The 17,911-nt window shown below is 45.1% G+C and overlaps 1 protein-coding gene across 4 annotated transcripts in view; it reads left to right on the forward strand.

The window, feature by feature from the left end:
* The window catches only part of cadps2 (Ca++-dependent secretion activator 2), a 55,240-nt gene that overhangs the window by 6,007 nt on the left and 31,322 nt on the right, over window positions 1-17,911 (forward strand). For all 4 annotated transcript variants that reach the window (XM_076170917.1, XM_076170912.1, XM_076170895.1 and 1 more), the window contains exons 3-13: window positions 2,317-2,649; window positions 3,854-3,934; window positions 4,070-4,303; window positions 4,590-4,711; window positions 5,181-5,292; window positions 5,529-5,668; window positions 7,484-7,550; window positions 7,932-8,040; window positions 8,137-8,337; window positions 13,148-13,284; window positions 16,999-17,186. In XM_076170917.1, coding sequence (XP_076027032.1) covers window positions 2,317-2,649; window positions 3,854-3,934; window positions 4,070-4,303; window positions 4,590-4,711; window positions 5,181-5,292; window positions 5,529-5,668; window positions 7,484-7,550; window positions 7,932-8,040; window positions 8,137-8,337; window positions 13,148-13,284; window positions 16,999-17,186 — 1,724 coding nt within the window. The remainder of the gene's footprint in view (window positions 1-2,316; window positions 2,650-3,853; window positions 3,935-4,069; window positions 4,304-4,589; window positions 4,712-5,180; window positions 5,293-5,528; window positions 5,669-7,483; window positions 7,551-7,931; window positions 8,041-8,136; window positions 8,338-13,147; window positions 13,285-16,998; window positions 17,187-17,911) is intronic.

Consider the following 17,911-nt stretch of genomic DNA (forward strand, 5'->3'; position numbering starts at 1 on the left):
CATTATCAAGTCATAGTTTACACATTTCAAACACGTGTTCACGTCCATGGGTGTGAGCAGCACACAAGACTCAAATCAGCAGTTGGGGTCTCTGCCTGTCTGTCTCTCTGCCCCCTCCTCCCCCCTTGTCGTCCCTCTGTTTTTTGTGATAAACGCTCACATCATAGCGTGCTAACGCAGCGTGAAAGTGGGTTTTGGCTCTGCGTAGGCGTCGGTGAGATCAAACAGCTGCACATTGGCGGCTGTGAGGATTCCTGCTTGTTTGCTGCTGTTTACCTTCGGCGTTTTCTGTGGATTCTGAGCTCGTTTGTTTGTTTGTTTGTTTGTTTTCATGCTTTTCACTTTGCTCAGACATGTCGAACAAACAGGAAGAAGTAACTGTACTGTAACGTCAAACAGCCTTTTCTACATGATGTAGGCTGGTCACACACTGGTATGCCAACACAGCAGGATTTTGATACGGTGAATTACTGATACACTTAATGTAATCAGTCAGCCTATCACAGTGTAAAGAACAACACCATGAAACACCTGAAGCTCCTCTTACAGTTCGAGAGGAACCAGTAGTTTGTTGCTTCTTTCTACTCTTTATCTGTTTTTTTGCTCTCTTTTCTCTGTGACTGTTGACTTTCGGGGTGATTTTGACCTTTGACCTTTGACCCTCTGTACATTCCGCCCCTGGATCTTTGTCATCATCTTTTCATGGTTATGACATCACAGAGCGACGCAGGCAGAGTCATCGTGATTAGAATAGGTAAGGAGTCATAATAACCATAGCAACTGCAGCCTGTACACGGTGTTACAGGTCAGATGATGGTAAGTCACAAAAAGCAGCAGATCAAACCTCCTTCTTTCTGCTCTCCGCTCCGTCACACTCACAGCTGCTTTCGTCCTCTGGTGAACCCTGATCATCACCACAGGTGCACCAGGTTTCTGCCTTGACGCTGCTCCTAATTGGTCCTTTTCCTCTGTCCCCATGGAAACCAAGCAAACGGAGGTTTCTCTGTTTCAGGCTGGAACCATTTTGGACGTTAATCAGCCACAGCTCAGTCGTCAGGAAAACCATGACGACCGTATTTGGTATATTTATATTTGGACCATGAGCGCCTCAACGCATCACACACACACACACAGAATCATTACCACTTCTGAAGTGAGAGCTCACCAGGAAGCGTGTGAGTCAGAGTCATCATGAAATGCATGCACATTTTTGATGGATCTCTGCCAAGTTCTTGGGTTTTATTTCTTCCAAAGTATAAAACCTCAAATACCACAACCAAACATGTCTGCTGCACAACACACAGTCTGTGTGACCTTGGTGGAGGTATGAACTCGGAGTCACACACACAACTCTGTGTCTACTTAAATAATTGAGTGACATTTTAAAATGCCAATTAAGCCGATCAGTGGGGGAGCAGGAGGCCCCCTGGTGGTCGTTTCATTAATAATAATGCTGACATTTGTGTCGCAGATTAAATGGAGGCAGAGTGAGCAGAGTGAGCGATGTCATGCCTGGGAGGAGGAGGATCAGAGTCAGAACCACATGTGGAGTTCCACAGGGATCGATTGTTGGACCTCTACTAGTTAATCTCTATATTATTCCAGATCATGCAAACAATCTGTTTTATACCATAATCACACTAATGACCCTCACACGGCTCTATCACCTGACTCATTATGGTCACATTGATCATGCCTGTCAGGCCATGTCAACACCCTATCCTGCTTACCATTATTTGATTTGAACAATTCAGTCAACATGGTATCCAAGAGAACGTTTATTCTCAAGCAGCTGGGCTGGGTTGTAAAGCTTGAGCAATCAAGTCCAGCTGCCCGAGAATGAACCTTCATGGGAGATAGACTCTTCCCTCGCTCAGATAAGAAATGATGCCACCTAGAGACCATGTGGTGTCAGAGCAAGAGCACCACTCAGTGCAGCTTTAGCATCCAGGAGAGAATTCCCTCTCTCACAATTAAAGCCATTAGCTGAGGTGACATCGATACAGACTCAGAGGGAACCTGGACCCCCCACAGGCCAACAGCAGGCTGAGCGGCACTGACCTTAAGACACACACACACACACACACACACACACACACAGACAGATAAAAGATAAAACTCTACACGTGTTTTATCTCAGCTAACTACTTGTCTTTGTCCCCCTCGCTCTCTCCTGTGTCTGTCTCTCTCTCTCTCTCTCTCTGTCCCTTTGTCTCAATCTGTCCCTCTGTCTCTCTCTCACTCTGTTTCTCTCTTTCTCTCTCTCTCTGTTCTTCTGTCTCAATCTGTCCCTCTGTCTCTCTCTCTCTGGTGCAGGGTTTCTTGAAGAGTGAGCGAGTTACTCGGATGGTCCAGAGCGGCGGCTGTTCGGCCAATGACTTTCGCGAGGTGTTTAAGAAGAACATTGAGCTGCGTGTCCGCAGCCTGCCGGAGATCGACGGCCTCAGCAAAGAGACAGTGCTAAGCTCCTGGATCTCCAAGTACGACGCCATCTACAGAGGGGACGAGGACATGCGGCGTCAACCCCAGAGGGCGCACCTGAGCGCCGTGTCAGAGCTCATCCTCAGCAAGGAGCAGCTCTATGAGATGTTCCAGCAGATCCTGGGCGTCCGAAAGTTTGAGCACCAGCTTCTCTACAACGCCTGCCAGGTCAGGGATCGTAGGAACATTGTTTGTCTGGGTTTGTGAATCATATCTCATTTAGAAGTCTTTCACTGTCCTTACGGTGTTAAGGATTGGTTTAGTATTGACCAGAGAGAAGAAGAATAACAGAAGAAAGAAAGTTCAAGCTTTGCTCTGAAGAACGTCTCTGGATATAAAATGATCCAGATTACACCTGACTTTAAGGACAATGTCTTCATTTCTCGTTGATTGAATTGCAGTTTCATTGATTAGTTAGCAGATTAAATTGAGTTTCACTGTGAATACAAACTTCAGCTCAGTGGATGAAGCTCAGCTCATCTTTATGGAGGAGGACAGAGTGAAGAAGGTCTTTGTCTCCAGCAGTGGAGGTGTTCAGGTCTGTCCACCCCTCCTCAGGTCATTTCCTGTGACTCCAGGGGAAACGTGAAGCGACACCCGTAGCATTTCCTGTGTGGGTTATTGATCAATCACTCATCAGTTAGCAGGGATGGGGGCGGAGCCTGAGGTGAACGTTCTCAAAAACCTTTTCAGTTTGAATTCTTTGAGCTCCCTTCACTTCTTTGTGTGCTGAGCTCTTGTGTTGATGTGTGAATGAACTTGTGACGCCTTGACTAACGAGTTCATGTGAAGCTGGTTGTCATAGAAATGAAGGGTTTCATAAAACCCAAACACAGATGTCATGGGAACAAAGCTGATACTTCAGGCTAAACTTAGAATGTGAGACAAAGAATGTGTGCATGTGACTCATCAATACATGCTGATCACTCATGGAACTGGGAAACATGAAACACTCACATGTTCAAACATTCATTGTCATGATTGTTCATTCTTTCACATACATTTAATGCCTAAATCTAGATCTCACTCTGTCGCCACGGTAACTGATGCTCCACTGCTAGCCTGGTCTGGAGCAGCGGATGTTGGAGCTTAATGTGGCTGAAATATGAAGCTCTGCCTCTTGATCATAAACATCAGCGATCATATCTAAGATGGAGGCGTCCAGCTTTAGTTTCCAGTTTATCTGCAGGGAAATGCAGATTAGACTGAAGTTGTTATGACAATATTGTACAGTTTGTTAGATTATGGATTTACTTTCTGTAATCCTGGACCCTGAATGGTCCTTAAACGCCACTGGGGTTGTGTTTGATATTGGAGGAGCTCTGGCTGAATCCTCAGCTCCTGATTGGCTGACAGATGTGTTTGTTTTCAGCTGGATAACGTGGACGAGCAGGCGGCTCAGATTCGCAGAGAGCTCGACGGACGACTGCAGCTCGCCGACAAACTGGCCCAAGTGAGAACATGTTTTTGCATACACACACACACACACACACACACACACACACACACACACACACACACACACACACTTGTTTGTGCCACTGTCCTTGTAAACTTCAGCCTATAGTAAATTCCCTTTGTGGTGCAGGACCGACAATACCCACAGTTCCTGTCAGCAGACATGGAGCCTCTGTATGTGGAGGAGCTGCGGTCCTCAGTGAACCTGCTAATGGCAAACCTAGAGAGTCTTCCTGTCTCTAAGGGAGGTGTGGACTTCAAACAGAAGCTCAAACGCTCCACCGTAAGCAACTCCTTCCTGGACATCGGGGACGAAGGAGACGTCCTGTCCAAGGCCGACGTGGTTCTGTCTTTCACTCTGGAGGTAAAAGCTTTGGTCTCTTATCAAGTCAAGTCAAAGCAACTTTATTTCTATAGCTCAATATCACATCCAGGGTCTCAAAGGGCTTTACAGGCCCGCAACATCAGTGAGGGACTTTATTATACAGAGCTGAACTCATACCTGTGGACTTTCTCTTTATGAAGCCAAAGCGTTTAATGATGCTTGGTCATTTCACTTGTGATCTTCTTTCTGATAAAAAGTTTCCATCAGACTGAAGTTCCTAAAGACCTTTAGACAGTCGTTAGCGTTTCCCTCTGCTGTGTTTCAGATCATGATCGTTGAGGTTCAGGGTCTGAAGTCTGTCGCTCCAAACCGCATCGTTTACTGCACCATGGAGGTGGAGGGAGGAGAGAAGCTGCAGACGGACCAGGCTGAAGCTTCCAGACCTCAGTGAGTCAGTCAGGTCTCATCAGGTCTCAGTCATATCTCAGTAGGTCTCAGGTCTGAAGTCTTATTTTATTGGCTCTGGAGCTCAGAGAGACAAACTCAATGCAAAACTGCAAGCAGTGGCATTAGAGCCCTGTCAACACATAAAAGATTCATATTTTCTTTGTTTCAGATCTTAGTTTTGGACCTCACAGAAGAAACTAAGTAACTAAGAACCTGCAGGCTTGACTAATGTAAAGAATATAGCTCAATTCCATTTGATACAAAGCTCAGCTGCTCCTGTGCTGACTAGGACCTGAATGAGAACTATAACTTTAACAATACACCAAGTCTGAAGTCATTGTATTGGTTTATAAAGCTCTTCAGGGTCTCTGGAGTGTGTGTGAACAGGTCACCGAGTCTGCATTTGTCTCCTACTGACACGTGGACGTGTGTTTCAGTCCGCCTTAATTTGGAACCATGTGTGTTTCAGATGGGGGACGCAGGGCGACTTTACTACGACACACACACTGCCCTCAATCAAGGTGAAGCTGTTCACAGAGAGCACAGGGGTCCTGGCTCTGGAGGACAAGGAGCTGGGCCGGGTGAGACCACCGATACACCACAGCCACACACACCTACACAACACACAATTACAACACCCATCAATGACACAACTCTCAGGGGTCATGGCTCTGCTGGGGTGGGTTTGACAGCAGACATGTTTGCTGACCTCTGCTGGTCAACAGGGGTAATTACAAAAACACACCATGTTTTCTTTAAAAGTTAACCAAAACATTCCAGTAAAAAGGAGTTCTTCATACTCTTACCCCCCCACCAGGTGGTGCTAAACCCGACCACCAACGGGCAGAAGCAGCCGGAGATTCACCGCATGGTCGTCCCTAAAAACAGCCAGGACACCGAGCTGAAGATCAAACTGGCCGTCCGCATGGACAAACCCCCCAACATGAAGCACGGCGGGTGAGTCCCTCAAACCTGCAGAAAACAGCACCACCACGAGGGGGCGATGGCAGTGTTGCACATGACTGTAGGCAGATTTCCTTTGGATTCATTCTCTTCCATCCATTTTATAGGGTTAACATAAATATAAGTATATATATATATATATGAAATGTGATTATGCAAAAGTCGAGTCAATTAACTATTTGTAGCCCAACATCTGATCCAAAGTCTCAAAGGTCAGGTTCACACAACAAACATTACATTACATTACATTTCGGTCATTGAGCAGACGCTTTTATCCAAAGCGACTTACAATTCCTGACAACCCAAACTTTTGAGAAGACAAAACAAACTCCTGAGTGATTCCAGTATTTAGTTGATAAATCAAATTCTAAATCATTGAAGAGTTCATTTGTAAGGGTGAAGTTTTTAACTGGCAGGATGGAATCTGTGCAGTTTGGAGTTTGGAGCACAAGATGGCAGCAACATCCAATTTATAGAGTCCAGGATAATGTGAACGTTGGTCTTCTTTTGTAGTAAAAGTGTGTTAGTAAATATAACAAACATGCTTGCTGCATTATGGCTCACTACTCATCAATCATCACCTTATTGACAATCATAGTCTAAACTGTTGTGTCCAGACAGGATGACATCAATAAAACTCAATGACTATAAACAGTATTGATTATTGTGGTTGTGAATGCTGATAGCTTGCACAGAGGTTGATTGATAAGTTTTGAGCCAGTGTAATGCTCATTTTCAAGCTTATATCAGTCTCTCTCTCTCTATCTCTCTGTCTCTCTCTGTCTCTCTGTCTGTCTCTCTCTCTCTCTCTCTCTCTGTCTTTCCCTGTCTCTGTCTCTGTCTCTCTCTGCTCAGTGTGTCAATACTCGGGCTCATTACTTATCAGTCAACGTATGTGTTTTTCCGTCTACTTGAATGCAACACAGGTTTCACTCCATCATTGCAGTGGTGTGATAATCAGTTCCAGCAGGGGTCAGTGTTGGTTTGTGTTCAGGCCCCTGTTCTGGTGTTTCTGCTTGGATTTGGCTTCCTGTCGTATTTGAGTCTTGAAACATCAATAAAGATGAAAAATCTGTCAGCTTGATCCAAACAACAGGGAGAACATTTTTATTTCTTGTCTTGTCAGACTGAAAAAGACCAGAGAAGAGGTCAGCTGATGAAGATTCAATCAGATTGTTGTGTTTGTCAGGAGCGTTATTTTATATTTTTATCGTCCTATTTCATGATATCGTAATACAATAAAACATTCCATATATTATTGTTCTTTTAGTTACGCTCTCCTCTCTAAACACACCAAAGGTACTGAGCAATCTGCTGACCACACACACATCAGACTAACATGCTTCAGTAGAATCCGGGCAGATTCCCCTCAGCATGCTGTGCTGTGTGGGCTCAGAACTTATCAGTCAAGCTCTGTACAATAATAAACGACTCAGACGCATTAGACTGTTGATGTTTGCTGGGAATTCTGAGTGGCAGTCCGGATGTTCATCCTGCTCAGGTCTTCCGTCCAACGATGTTTCCTCGCTTTTGCTTACCATCGCCTCGCTCCTCGCCGCCTCGCTCCTCCTCCTCTCAGTCGACCGCTTATTCCTGATTAGTCACAGTAGAACATTGATCAGTCACATTACTTTCTGGAATCAATCAGTTGTAGATTTAACTTCTTCTTCCTAAATGCTCACATTCTTGTCACATTTTTTAACTCTCTAAAATCACTTTGTTTTAGTTTTTTTCTTACTTTTATAATTTGAAATCTATCATGTTAAATATACACAATGTGTAAGTACTCAGTCCTGTTTATGTTTTCAGGTACGTGTACGCGCTCGGACAGAGAGTCTGGAAACGCTGGAAAAGACGATACTTTGTTCTTGTTCAGGTAAATGACTGAGAGGACACACAGCACATATAGACACATTATACACACACACTACATACAAAAATACCTTATACATACATCCTACATATGATCTACACATGTATGATGTGTTTGCCTCAGCTGCAGGACCTTTTGATCTCAGAATTTTGTCAAAAACTGTCAAATTCTAAAAAGGAGGAATTAGAAGTAAATTATAAACTTAATTGTAAAGGGATTTTTGGAAAATTAAATGAATAGATAGATGAATGACGTATGAATGTACAAAGTGTTTTAATTCACTCTCAGGATCCTTTCTGTAACATGGGCAGGATGTGATTCTGCTTCCTGTCATCAGGTCGTGACCCCGTCTGTCTAAATGTGACGTTGCCTTTTAATCTGCAGGTGAGTCAGTACACCTTTGCCATGTGCAGCTACAGAGAGAAGAAGGCGGAGCCACAGGAGCTGATGCAGCTGGAGGGCTACACGGTGGACTACTGCGACCCCCAGCCTGGTACAGACCTGCACCCTGCACCCTGCAGCGCTCCTGCAAGGTCCAGCACAGCAATCCTCAGCAGTGTGTGTGTGTGCTCTTGTCTCTGTGTGGCAGGTCTGCAGGGCGGCAGGGTGTTCTTCAATGCGGTGAAAGAGGGCGACCTGGTGATGTTTGCGTGTGATGACGAGCAGGACCGCGTGCTGTGGGTCCAGGCTCTGTACCGAGCCACAGGACAGTCCTACAAACCAAACCCCCCGCCCCACAACAAAACCAACAACTGCAGAGGAGGGAAGCAGAAGCAAGCGTCTCCCATCAGTACGTCCACATCACTGATCTTTACTCAGTCTTCTGTTGGAGTGGAGGTGGATACAGGGAAGGTCAGAGGTCACATTTATGTCCATTGGCCAAACTTATTGATCCAGAAGCAGATGACTATCATACCTCTGCACTTTCAGTCCATTGATCTGTTTACACGTCTGACTCCAGGGTAAAAGTCTGGTAATGTTCGGCCCTGGCGGAGGTATGAGCGTTGTTCTTTTCAGTAAGGAAAATTTGAACTCACTCACACACACACACACACACACACAGAGAGAGAGAAAGAGAGAGGTTTATATACACACAGCTTTATGCTTAGAAAATCTATAAGCACTTTTGTACAGTGGAGTAAATTTTTACAAAAAATAAACTGCAGAAAAATCTTAACAGAAAACTCTGGGGAAAAAAATCCCTTAGGTAAAGAAATGAATGAGGAAGAGCTGCGTAAACACTGAGTGACGGCATGTCAGTGCCAACACACCCAAACGGACAAAGCAGAATCACACAGTGAAGAAATGAAAGCGGTGATTTATTTGTCATTTTTTAATGATGATAATGGTTGAAGTTAATGATGGAGAGTCGTGATGAGGAATGTTGTGATCCAGGAGCTGAAGACGTGCAGCAGCCTCACACGTGTAAACAGCTTCATTATCTGCTCACACACGCCGGTCGATACAAACCAAACGCTCTTTGTGCTGTGTGAGCCTGGAAACAGCTGAGACGCACACACACACACACACACGCACAAAGACAGAGTGTGTCCTTATTGTCTTCATGTTGGAGGACGAACACAGACGCTGTTTGTTAACCTTCACCGACTCGCCAAGAAAAAAACGCTTGTTTTTATGTTTCCATGTGAAAAACCTATCACAGAAGTAATGATAAGTGTGATTTATAAATGTTAAATAACGTGTGTGTGTGTGTGCGCGCGCGCATGTGTAAGCAGTCATTAGTCTTATTTAACCTCTGCGTTTTGGGTTTCATCTTGCCTGCAGGGCGCGGTGAGACGAAGCCACAGGTTCACCAACACGATCGTTATTGAAGCGAGGACTTCCTGTCAAACCCATTACATCCACACACACACACACACACACACACACACAGCACTTAGCACCCAGTTAAGAGCTATTTCAGGGACACCTTCAATTTCCCTCTCTAAAGTATGTCAACACCTCTCGCCATTAACGCCTCCCTCTGTTCCATTACACGCTAACGAGCGGCAGCATGACGAGCCGCCGTGATTGGAAATTACACAAACATGCTGTAATCAGCTCTCAGCATGACGCTCTTCATGTCACTACACTCCTCCTTATCGCCGCATCACTGTACAAACGACTGGGGTCTGATTCCAGAGGACTGACCGGCGCTCTGAGGAATCCGTTCTGCTTTGGTCCCTTAAGAGGAACAGAGAATCAGGCCTTTGGATTTTCAGCAGCAGTTTCCCTCGGAACGCTCATGCCAAGAAGCTGTGATTTTTTTTCATGCAAACATTTCGTGAGACCCAAAATGTGGAAAATGCGGTAAAATTTGGAGGAAGATGATGATGCAATAAGCTGTTCGATTTCATCAGACAGAACATTTTTCCTCAAATCACTTCTAAAAAAAAAAAAGACAATGACTGAAAATTTGATTTTGCCAAATAGTCTTTATTGGATAAAAATAATAATGATTCCTGAATCGAGGCATTTAGAATCCACAATTTTAAATTCTCGAAAATATTGAATCTGATGTTTTTCTCTGTTTGAGAACAAAGAGAAAAGTCTCTTTGTTACTTATTACATCAAAAGAAGATTTGACGCATGCTACAATTGAGATATTTTCTCTTTGTTTGAATCTAAAAAAACACAAAGCATTTTTGATGGCGTGGCTCCTCTTCGTCCTCTTCCTCCTCTTCCTCCTCATGGTTTGCCGTCTTTTGGGAGGTGCAGCAGTTTGTGCAGCAGACGATGCGTGTGTGTGTGTGTGTGTGTGTACTCAAACTTGTGGAGTTTGTCTGTTTGAGTGGCTTGGTGATGATGATGATGATAGTGGTGATCTGTCTGTCTGAATCTTCATCTCCACTTGCCCCGACATCATCGATATGACGTCGCTGCTTCGCTCTGACAGAACGATCAGGTTGCATCTCAGAGCTCAATGCACCTGCAACTGAAACGCCGCCACCCTCCTCCTCCTCCTCTTCGTCCATGTCAATAAGCTGCCATCATCGGCCACCCTCACCTGTCAGTGAGGGTTGTCACATAGATGTGACTGTTGCCGTGACGATAGCAATGGAGCCCAGATGAGATGGATATGGAGAGATTGAGCGTAGAAAGCTGCCCCCACCTTATCGGCTCAACACTGACACACACACACTCACACACACAGGCAGGCGAGCACCCACACTCACACTCAAACACACAGGCGTGCACACACACGCGAGCACACACAGGCGAGCACACGCACCCTCACACACAGGCGCACACACACACACTCACACACACTGCTTTTTACATTTAAGGCATCTGTTCCTCATCGCTCTCTTTAGCTGTGTTAGCTCAGTGTCTCTGTTCCACATTAGAGGAACTCTATCCCAAAATGTTTATGACTACGATTCTGACCAACAGATGAGTATTTGCAGATGTGAGGGAGTGCAGGGATGTAACAGCTCTGCAGTATAGGCCAGAGCCTAACCAGGGCCTAACCAGGGCCTAAAACTGGTCTTAAACCAGGGCCTACACCAGTGCCTAAGGCTGGGCCTAATCCAGGGTCTAATCCAGGGCCTAATCCAGGGCCTAAAACAGGGCCTTAGGCCTTAAAACTGTTTGACCTACTTGCAGCATTTGGATGTGAATGTACCCTTACCTGCTGCTTTGTTTTAGGGTCAGGCAGAACTACTATCAGTCTTATCATCATTTAACTTTAGGAAGTTATTTCAATTAAAATGGAACCCTGTGGCTCAGTGTAGGTGGCATTGCAGCCTAGAGCTTTGGGGGTCCTGGAGTTCTGGGGTGGGTGCTGAATGCTCCTTCAGAAGATTCCCACAGTTCTACTGGATATTGAGGTGGTCTGAGGGGAGCATCCTTGGTCTTTACGGAAATTCAGGAAGTTTAGGTTTTCCTCAAGTAGGTTCAAGGAGTTTTAGGCACATCATTTCTCATTTAGTCAAGTTCAACAATAGTTCTTATGGGTCCTTGATGAGATTCTGGGCAATCAAAGAGAAAGTTCCATTGGTTCTTAAGACAAAGACCTGGACCGGAGGCAGGAACCTATTAATCTGCTCACACATCAACAGTGATTTAAAAGCTTTTTTAACCTTTATTTTCATGTTCCAAATGAAAATGTAGAGAAAGATGAACTTCATACATGTTAAGATCAGAAAACAACACACACACCATCTGTGCCAAGTGAACTGACATACATCCATACTTCTGTCTCTCACACACACACACTGACCCCTCCCCCTTTGGACACACACACACACACACACGCTTTGTGGATAATAGCTGAAAGTTCAACTTGACACGGATCAACATGGCTCCTGCACCGTCTGTCCCCCAATCAATACTTTCCCTTGTCCCCTCCTCTTCTTATCGGCTTTAATCTATATCCCTTTGTCTCCTTTTCTTTAGAGGCGTCTCCTTCCGTCTTTCTGCCTGACTTTTCTCCAAATTACATTAAGGACACCCCGTGTTTGCGAGGTAACAAATGTAAAAATGACCTACATCGGAATGAGAAAGAGGGAAAGCGGGACACAGGAGCCACAGGGCAGCCAGAGACAGAAAGAGGAGCATGAAAAGAGAAGAAAAGGTGGTGATTGTGAAGATTTCACTTTCTTCTTTAGGACAAAAAGAGAGGGAGGAGGGGACGAACACAAGCGTCTGATGAGTGTCCTCGCGGGCATCACGCAGAAACAAATGGCAGCGTTCAGAAATGGTCGGCGCTAATGCTCGTCTCGGGCGTGAGGCCGCGGGCGATGGAGGCGCCAGGAGAGCGGCGCCGTGCTGGTGAAGTCGCATTTCCTTTGTGAAAACACGTGTGACGCTCCAAAACCTCCCATCCCGAAAACGTCCCGCTGACAAAGCAGGACGAGTGGAGAGTGTTAGGCTTTTCATTTCTTTAGCCATTAGCAGGCAGGACTGAAAGGACTGGAAATGAACCGGCCAGTCTGAGCCCCACTCCTCCTTTTTTTACTCCTCCTTCTCTCCTTTCCTTCCCCGTGGCCTCCTTAGCGTTAGCTGCTTCCATGCTGACTTGACCAGGTCCCATGTCTCCATTAGCAAATCACTGAGGATGAACCAAAGATTAAAGGAAGGAAAGATGTAAACAAGGAGTGAAGGAAGCATGAAAGAAGAAAATGTCTTTAGAAACAATGGGAAGAAGAGAGGGCCAATCAATTAAACTCAAATCCCTGATCAAGTTTCCTTTGTTTTTCACAGAGGATCCTCAGCCAAACGATGTGGCAGCCATTAGCCAAAGCAACACACACACATACACACACCCAGCAGGAGACCCTTGTGGTCTTGAGGAGGTCCTCAGGCCTTAAGTTGATGTAATAAAGTTCCCATATGAGATTCTAGGTTGATCTGGAGAATCTAGAGAATCTAGAGATAAAGAAGGTTCTTAGTGTCCAAATAGGGGATCTGTAGGTCCTAATGGAGGATCTATGCAGCTCAGTAGAACAAGATATATGCAGGCCAAGTATCATTTGTTTATCTTTTATCATTTGTGTGTGGCAGACAATGACTCGCTAACGGTGTGCCTTTGTGTCTAACAGTGAGCGTTTGTGTCTAACTGTGTGCGTTTGTGTCTAACAGTGTGTGTTTGTTTCCAGGTCTGGACCCGTCTCAGAGGCAGGGGGTGGAGGAGCTAATCTCTGCCGTGCCCAGCCGCTTCCACCATGCAGCCTTATTCACCATCCTGCAGAAACACACACTGCAGCACCGCATGAACGACTCCTTCTCCTGCCTGGTACGTCGCCAAAACTCTGGGTTCTAAAGCCACAGTCAGTGATCCGAAAGTGGAGCGCAGTGTTCATTTGCAGGCCTCCCACTGGATCTGAGTTATGTTTACTGAAGCTGTTTGGTAACCAGCTGCTCCTCCGGACCGCCCAGCCTGGTCACAAGCACTCAATACTACAACTCCCTGTATCAAATACAAAATACCATCGAGCCGTAAACATCAATTACTGGAATCAACAGGAATCTGTGGTTTGTATGCATGATGTGCTGCATAATTTGAGTCAGTCTTACATCACTGTGGTCCTCTGCACATACAGAAGGTTCAGGTTCAGGTTCAGGTTCAGGGGTCAGCGACCTTTAAATGCAGCTTTACAGCAGTGACACCAACTGGTTATTAGAGAGCTCATTTTCTAACTCTCACTCTCACTCTGTCTCTCGCTTTCTGTCTGTCTCTCACTCTCTCTCTGTCTATCTCTCGCTTTCTGTCTGTCTCTCTCTCTCTCTCTCTCTCTCTCTGTGTCTCTCGCTATCTCTCTCTCTGTAGCCTGGGGGGCCGTCACACAGTTTGGGTGTGTGTGAGTGCTAGAAAGTAGTTTGTGTTTGAATGTGTGTGTGTTCATGGTAGCACAGACTAGAGTGGGTAATTACTTTCATGTCTCCAGTGGCATTTGTGTGAGGTGATTTCTGAGGATTGATTGGTAAATACTGAGCCTAAGTATTTCAGGTAGCCAAGATGTTGATCACTGTAAATCACTTTTTTTGCAGAAGTGTGTCAAACGTGATGGAAAAGGAGCCAAAAACTATCAATTGACCCTCCCACTTATATTTCAGATGAGTTTCACATGTTATGTTAGTTACAAGCTACATTTTAAGCCAAGGAATGAGAAGGAAGTTCTGGCTATTAATTTATTCCCTACACGCTCAGGTGGCATAAATAGCAGATTCTATTTGTTAAAGTTTCCAAAGATTTCAGCTTATTTTCACCTGTGAAGCTGAAAAGTATTTTAGTCAGTGAAGAAACAACTTTAAGAAAAACATGAAAGTTCAGACGCTCTACTTTCATTACAAAACATTCAAACTCCAACATTTATGTCAAATCTGAATTGTATATCTGAATAAATATCTAAGTAAAACAGTGTTGATTGTAGGAAAAGGTCCTGCAGAGCGTCATGGGATGCTGAAACTCTCCTGTGACGCCCAAACTAAAGAAATTCTTTCAGGCTCGGCGGCTCTCAGAGAAGCAGAAGATGTTCACCAAAGTGACATCTGTGCTTCTTTATTCGTCTACCTGCCTCAGCAGGAATCTTCCCAGCAAACAGCCCTGCAATTAGACGGATCCATTCAGCCCCTTTCACAGCAGCCCCCCGTCCGCTCCCTCCTCAGCCTTTTGTGAGGGGACGAGCGCTTTGTGTTCCAACCTGAGGCCCTTTTCAGAGGACACATTGACGACGGGGCCGAGCTTCAGCGTGGGGGACATCTGCTGAGAAGTGGCTTGGATTCATGTCATAGCCGGGGTCATATTTTATTCACAAAGAGTTCAACCCAACAACAACAACAGTAATTAGGGAGAAATTTGGATTCTAGCTGGGAAGCTGATTTGTCCTGAGTGAATAATGGAGATTCCACTCGTGTTTCAGGGTTAAAGCCACCACACAATCAAACGACCATCCAGGCTCACGCTAAAGGAGCCAGAGGCACAAAAATAAATTCAGCATCAAGCTTCTAACTAGGTACTGAAATTAGATCAGTGAATGGGATGAGCGAGTATAGAGGATGGATGGATGAGTGGATGATGGATGGATGCGTGAATCGTCACTTAGATGTCGTTGTTACTTGCTTGTCTTGATTTGGGACCTTTGGAACCTGAATTGTGACTTGCCTGGGCTCATAACTTATCAATCAACTCCTTTACATGTTCACATGTTTTACAGTTTTAGCTGCCGGTGAGGACACAGTAATGCTGCTCTCTCATCGTCCAATCAAAGCCGCATGTGTGTCCAATTAGCTTCCTGTTTGTGTCGTTATGGACTCTAATTATTGAGGATGTTTCACGCTCACGCTTCCTTCAAACCTGCAGCCAATCAATTAGATTCGTACTAATTAGAGGAGAAACTGCACGTTACTTTGCAGCGCTCAGGCGGAGAGACCAACTGCTGACCTGAGAGAGAAAATAACAGAAGGTTCCAGAAGATTCTCCACCGTCTGTGATAAGATTGCAGAAAAATATGTTCATGGTTTGGAAAGTTGCAATTAAAAAAGCTTCACGGCTGAAGGCTAAAGGACCAATCAGGGCCCGGACATGTTACGCCACAAACCACTTTACCTCAACCAACCACATTATTACGAGCTTCTGCTGAGAAAAATCCTTGCAAATTCTCCTGCAGCAGGAAACAAGAAAGCTCTGTGTTGATGTGTGTGTAGTGGTGGCAAACGTCTTCTTCTGAGTTAGAAACTTCAACCCAAGGACACGCCTCCTACTGTGATTGCGCAACACGTCCTGTATAGCAGCGGGGCTGTGTGCATGTTTACGTCTCAAATCACATTTTTGCCTTTAATACTCCTAATCCACAGCATCCGTGACATCACCCAATCCAAATGTGTCAACTGATAAGTTATGAGCTCGCTGCATGAAGAAGTGATCTGTGATCTGATGAACTCACTGATCAAAGCTAATGAGCACCGACAATTGATAATAATTGATTGCTAAGAAGAAGATGTTTTTACAGTGTATTTATAGATGACGGACAGCCTGAGAGCTCAGCGAGCTAACGAGGCAGTCGGCTCATTAGCCTCTAATAGAGCGAGACTGAGGAAGAGAGGAAGAGCACCATCTGTTTACCAGAGAGGAACATCTTTGCATCCCTCTGTGGGAGACAGAAGAAGAGAACGAGTGCAAATGAAAAACAAACAGTTTCAGGTTTTTGGGATAAAATATATTGTGTGTATGTGAAAAATCAGCAATCTGAATCTATTTTTCTTTATTCTTTCTTTCTTGTACACATACATCATAAAATGCAACACTGTGCTGCCTTCAAGGATGGACAATACAAAGCCAGAGAGAGGAGAATAAAGAAAGGAAAGAAAGGAAAGGAAAGAACAATGGAAAGGGAAATTAAAGAGAAAGAAACAACATAAGAAAAACAAAGGACCGCAATGATGAATTAATTAGAATAAATAGGCCGAAAAGCAAATGAAAGTGAAAGTAGTAGCTCAGTCTGTGTGTGTGTGTGTGTGTGTGTGTGTGTGTGTGTGTGTGTGTGTGTGTGCACGGGCAAGTCTGTCTGGGCTTTTGTGTGTGTGTGAATGTGATAATTTGTTAATTTTCTTTCTATGAGGAATCTTAATTAGCGGCGCAGGTTTCATGGTTGATTGAGTGGTTTCACTCAGGATGAATGAACTGATGTGCGAGTTTGTTATATTAACGGAGTCACTCAGGGTTTTTTACAGAGGGAGGGACAGTGAAACGCTGATCTTGTGGTGTGAAGGAGCGTTGATATGATTTGTCGTCATCTGAGGTCAAAGGGCCAAACTGAAACCTCTTCACTGAAGTATGACTGACACGTAGATGCTCCTATCAATTGGGATCATAAGTTTTCAATCAACTGGTCTTGGTAATAATTTGCTCAACTGATTGTTTCAGTAACACCGGAACGAAACAGAAGTAAAGAAAGGAGTTGTGGTACAGGTTCATAACTTATCAGTCGACCCTGTGCTGTGTTTTCAGGGATGGTTCAGTCCGGGTCAGGTGTTCGTCTTGGATGAATACTGCGCTCGCTACGGCGTCCGCGGCTGCCACCGCCACCTGAGCTACCTGAGGGACCTGATGGACTACGGGCAGAACAACGTGCTGGTGGACCCCACGCTGCTGCACTACAGCTACGCCTTCTGCGCCTCGCACGTCCACGGGAACAGGTAGAGCCACGACCGCGCCATCAGTGGGTGTGTGTGAAACAAGTGTGTGTGTGTGTGTGTGCATGTGTGTGTCTGTCTATCTGTGTTAATGTCTGTGTGTGTGTGTGTGCCTATGTCTGTGTTTATGTTTGTGTGTGTGCGCGCATATGTGTGTGCGCGCGTATGTGTGTGTGTGTGCGTGTGTGTGCGTTTGTGTGAGATATGAGCAGTTGAGTATCTTTAGCCTCTGCTGGTCTCTCTGTAAGAAAGACATCAGTTGTCAGGCTCGCTTGTTAATTTACTGGTGTTTGTGTGTGTGTGTGCTCGTGCATGCGTGCGTGTGTGTGTTTTCTCTCAGACGACTCGTTTAGCCAATTAGAAGCTAACGATTAGCTGGAAGAGCTAATCGCTGCTGAGGATCGGGGGAATGGCTTGAATTGGCTTTTTGTCAGTTGGAGGCTGTAATTTGAATAATTGATGCCCATTCAGGGCCGCTGAGTGGGCGTGGATGGGAAAAGGAGGTTTGGAAGTGGGAAAAAAAAGTCTTAATTACAAAAGTGGAATTTCCCCCGGAGGGAACGTGGAGGAGCTGAAAGCTGAGCGGACAAAGAGAGGAGGAATGATCAACAGGAGTTTATGCTCTGAGCTCACTGGAGTGATTTGCAGACAGCAGGATTAAGATTCATGCTCATTTACTAATATGAGACTAATAAGACTCACAAGTAAATGAATGTTATTGTTAAAGG

This window comes from Genypterus blacodes, unplaced genomic scaffold (genome assembly GCF_046128005.1).
Source record: "Genypterus blacodes isolate CSIRO-AG114 ecotype Tasmania unplaced genomic scaffold, CSIRO-AGI_Gbla_v1 ptg000015l_1, whole genome shotgun sequence".
In the NCBI taxonomy this organism is placed as follows: domain Eukaryota; kingdom Metazoa; phylum Chordata; class Actinopteri; order Ophidiiformes; family Ophidiidae; genus Genypterus; species Genypterus blacodes.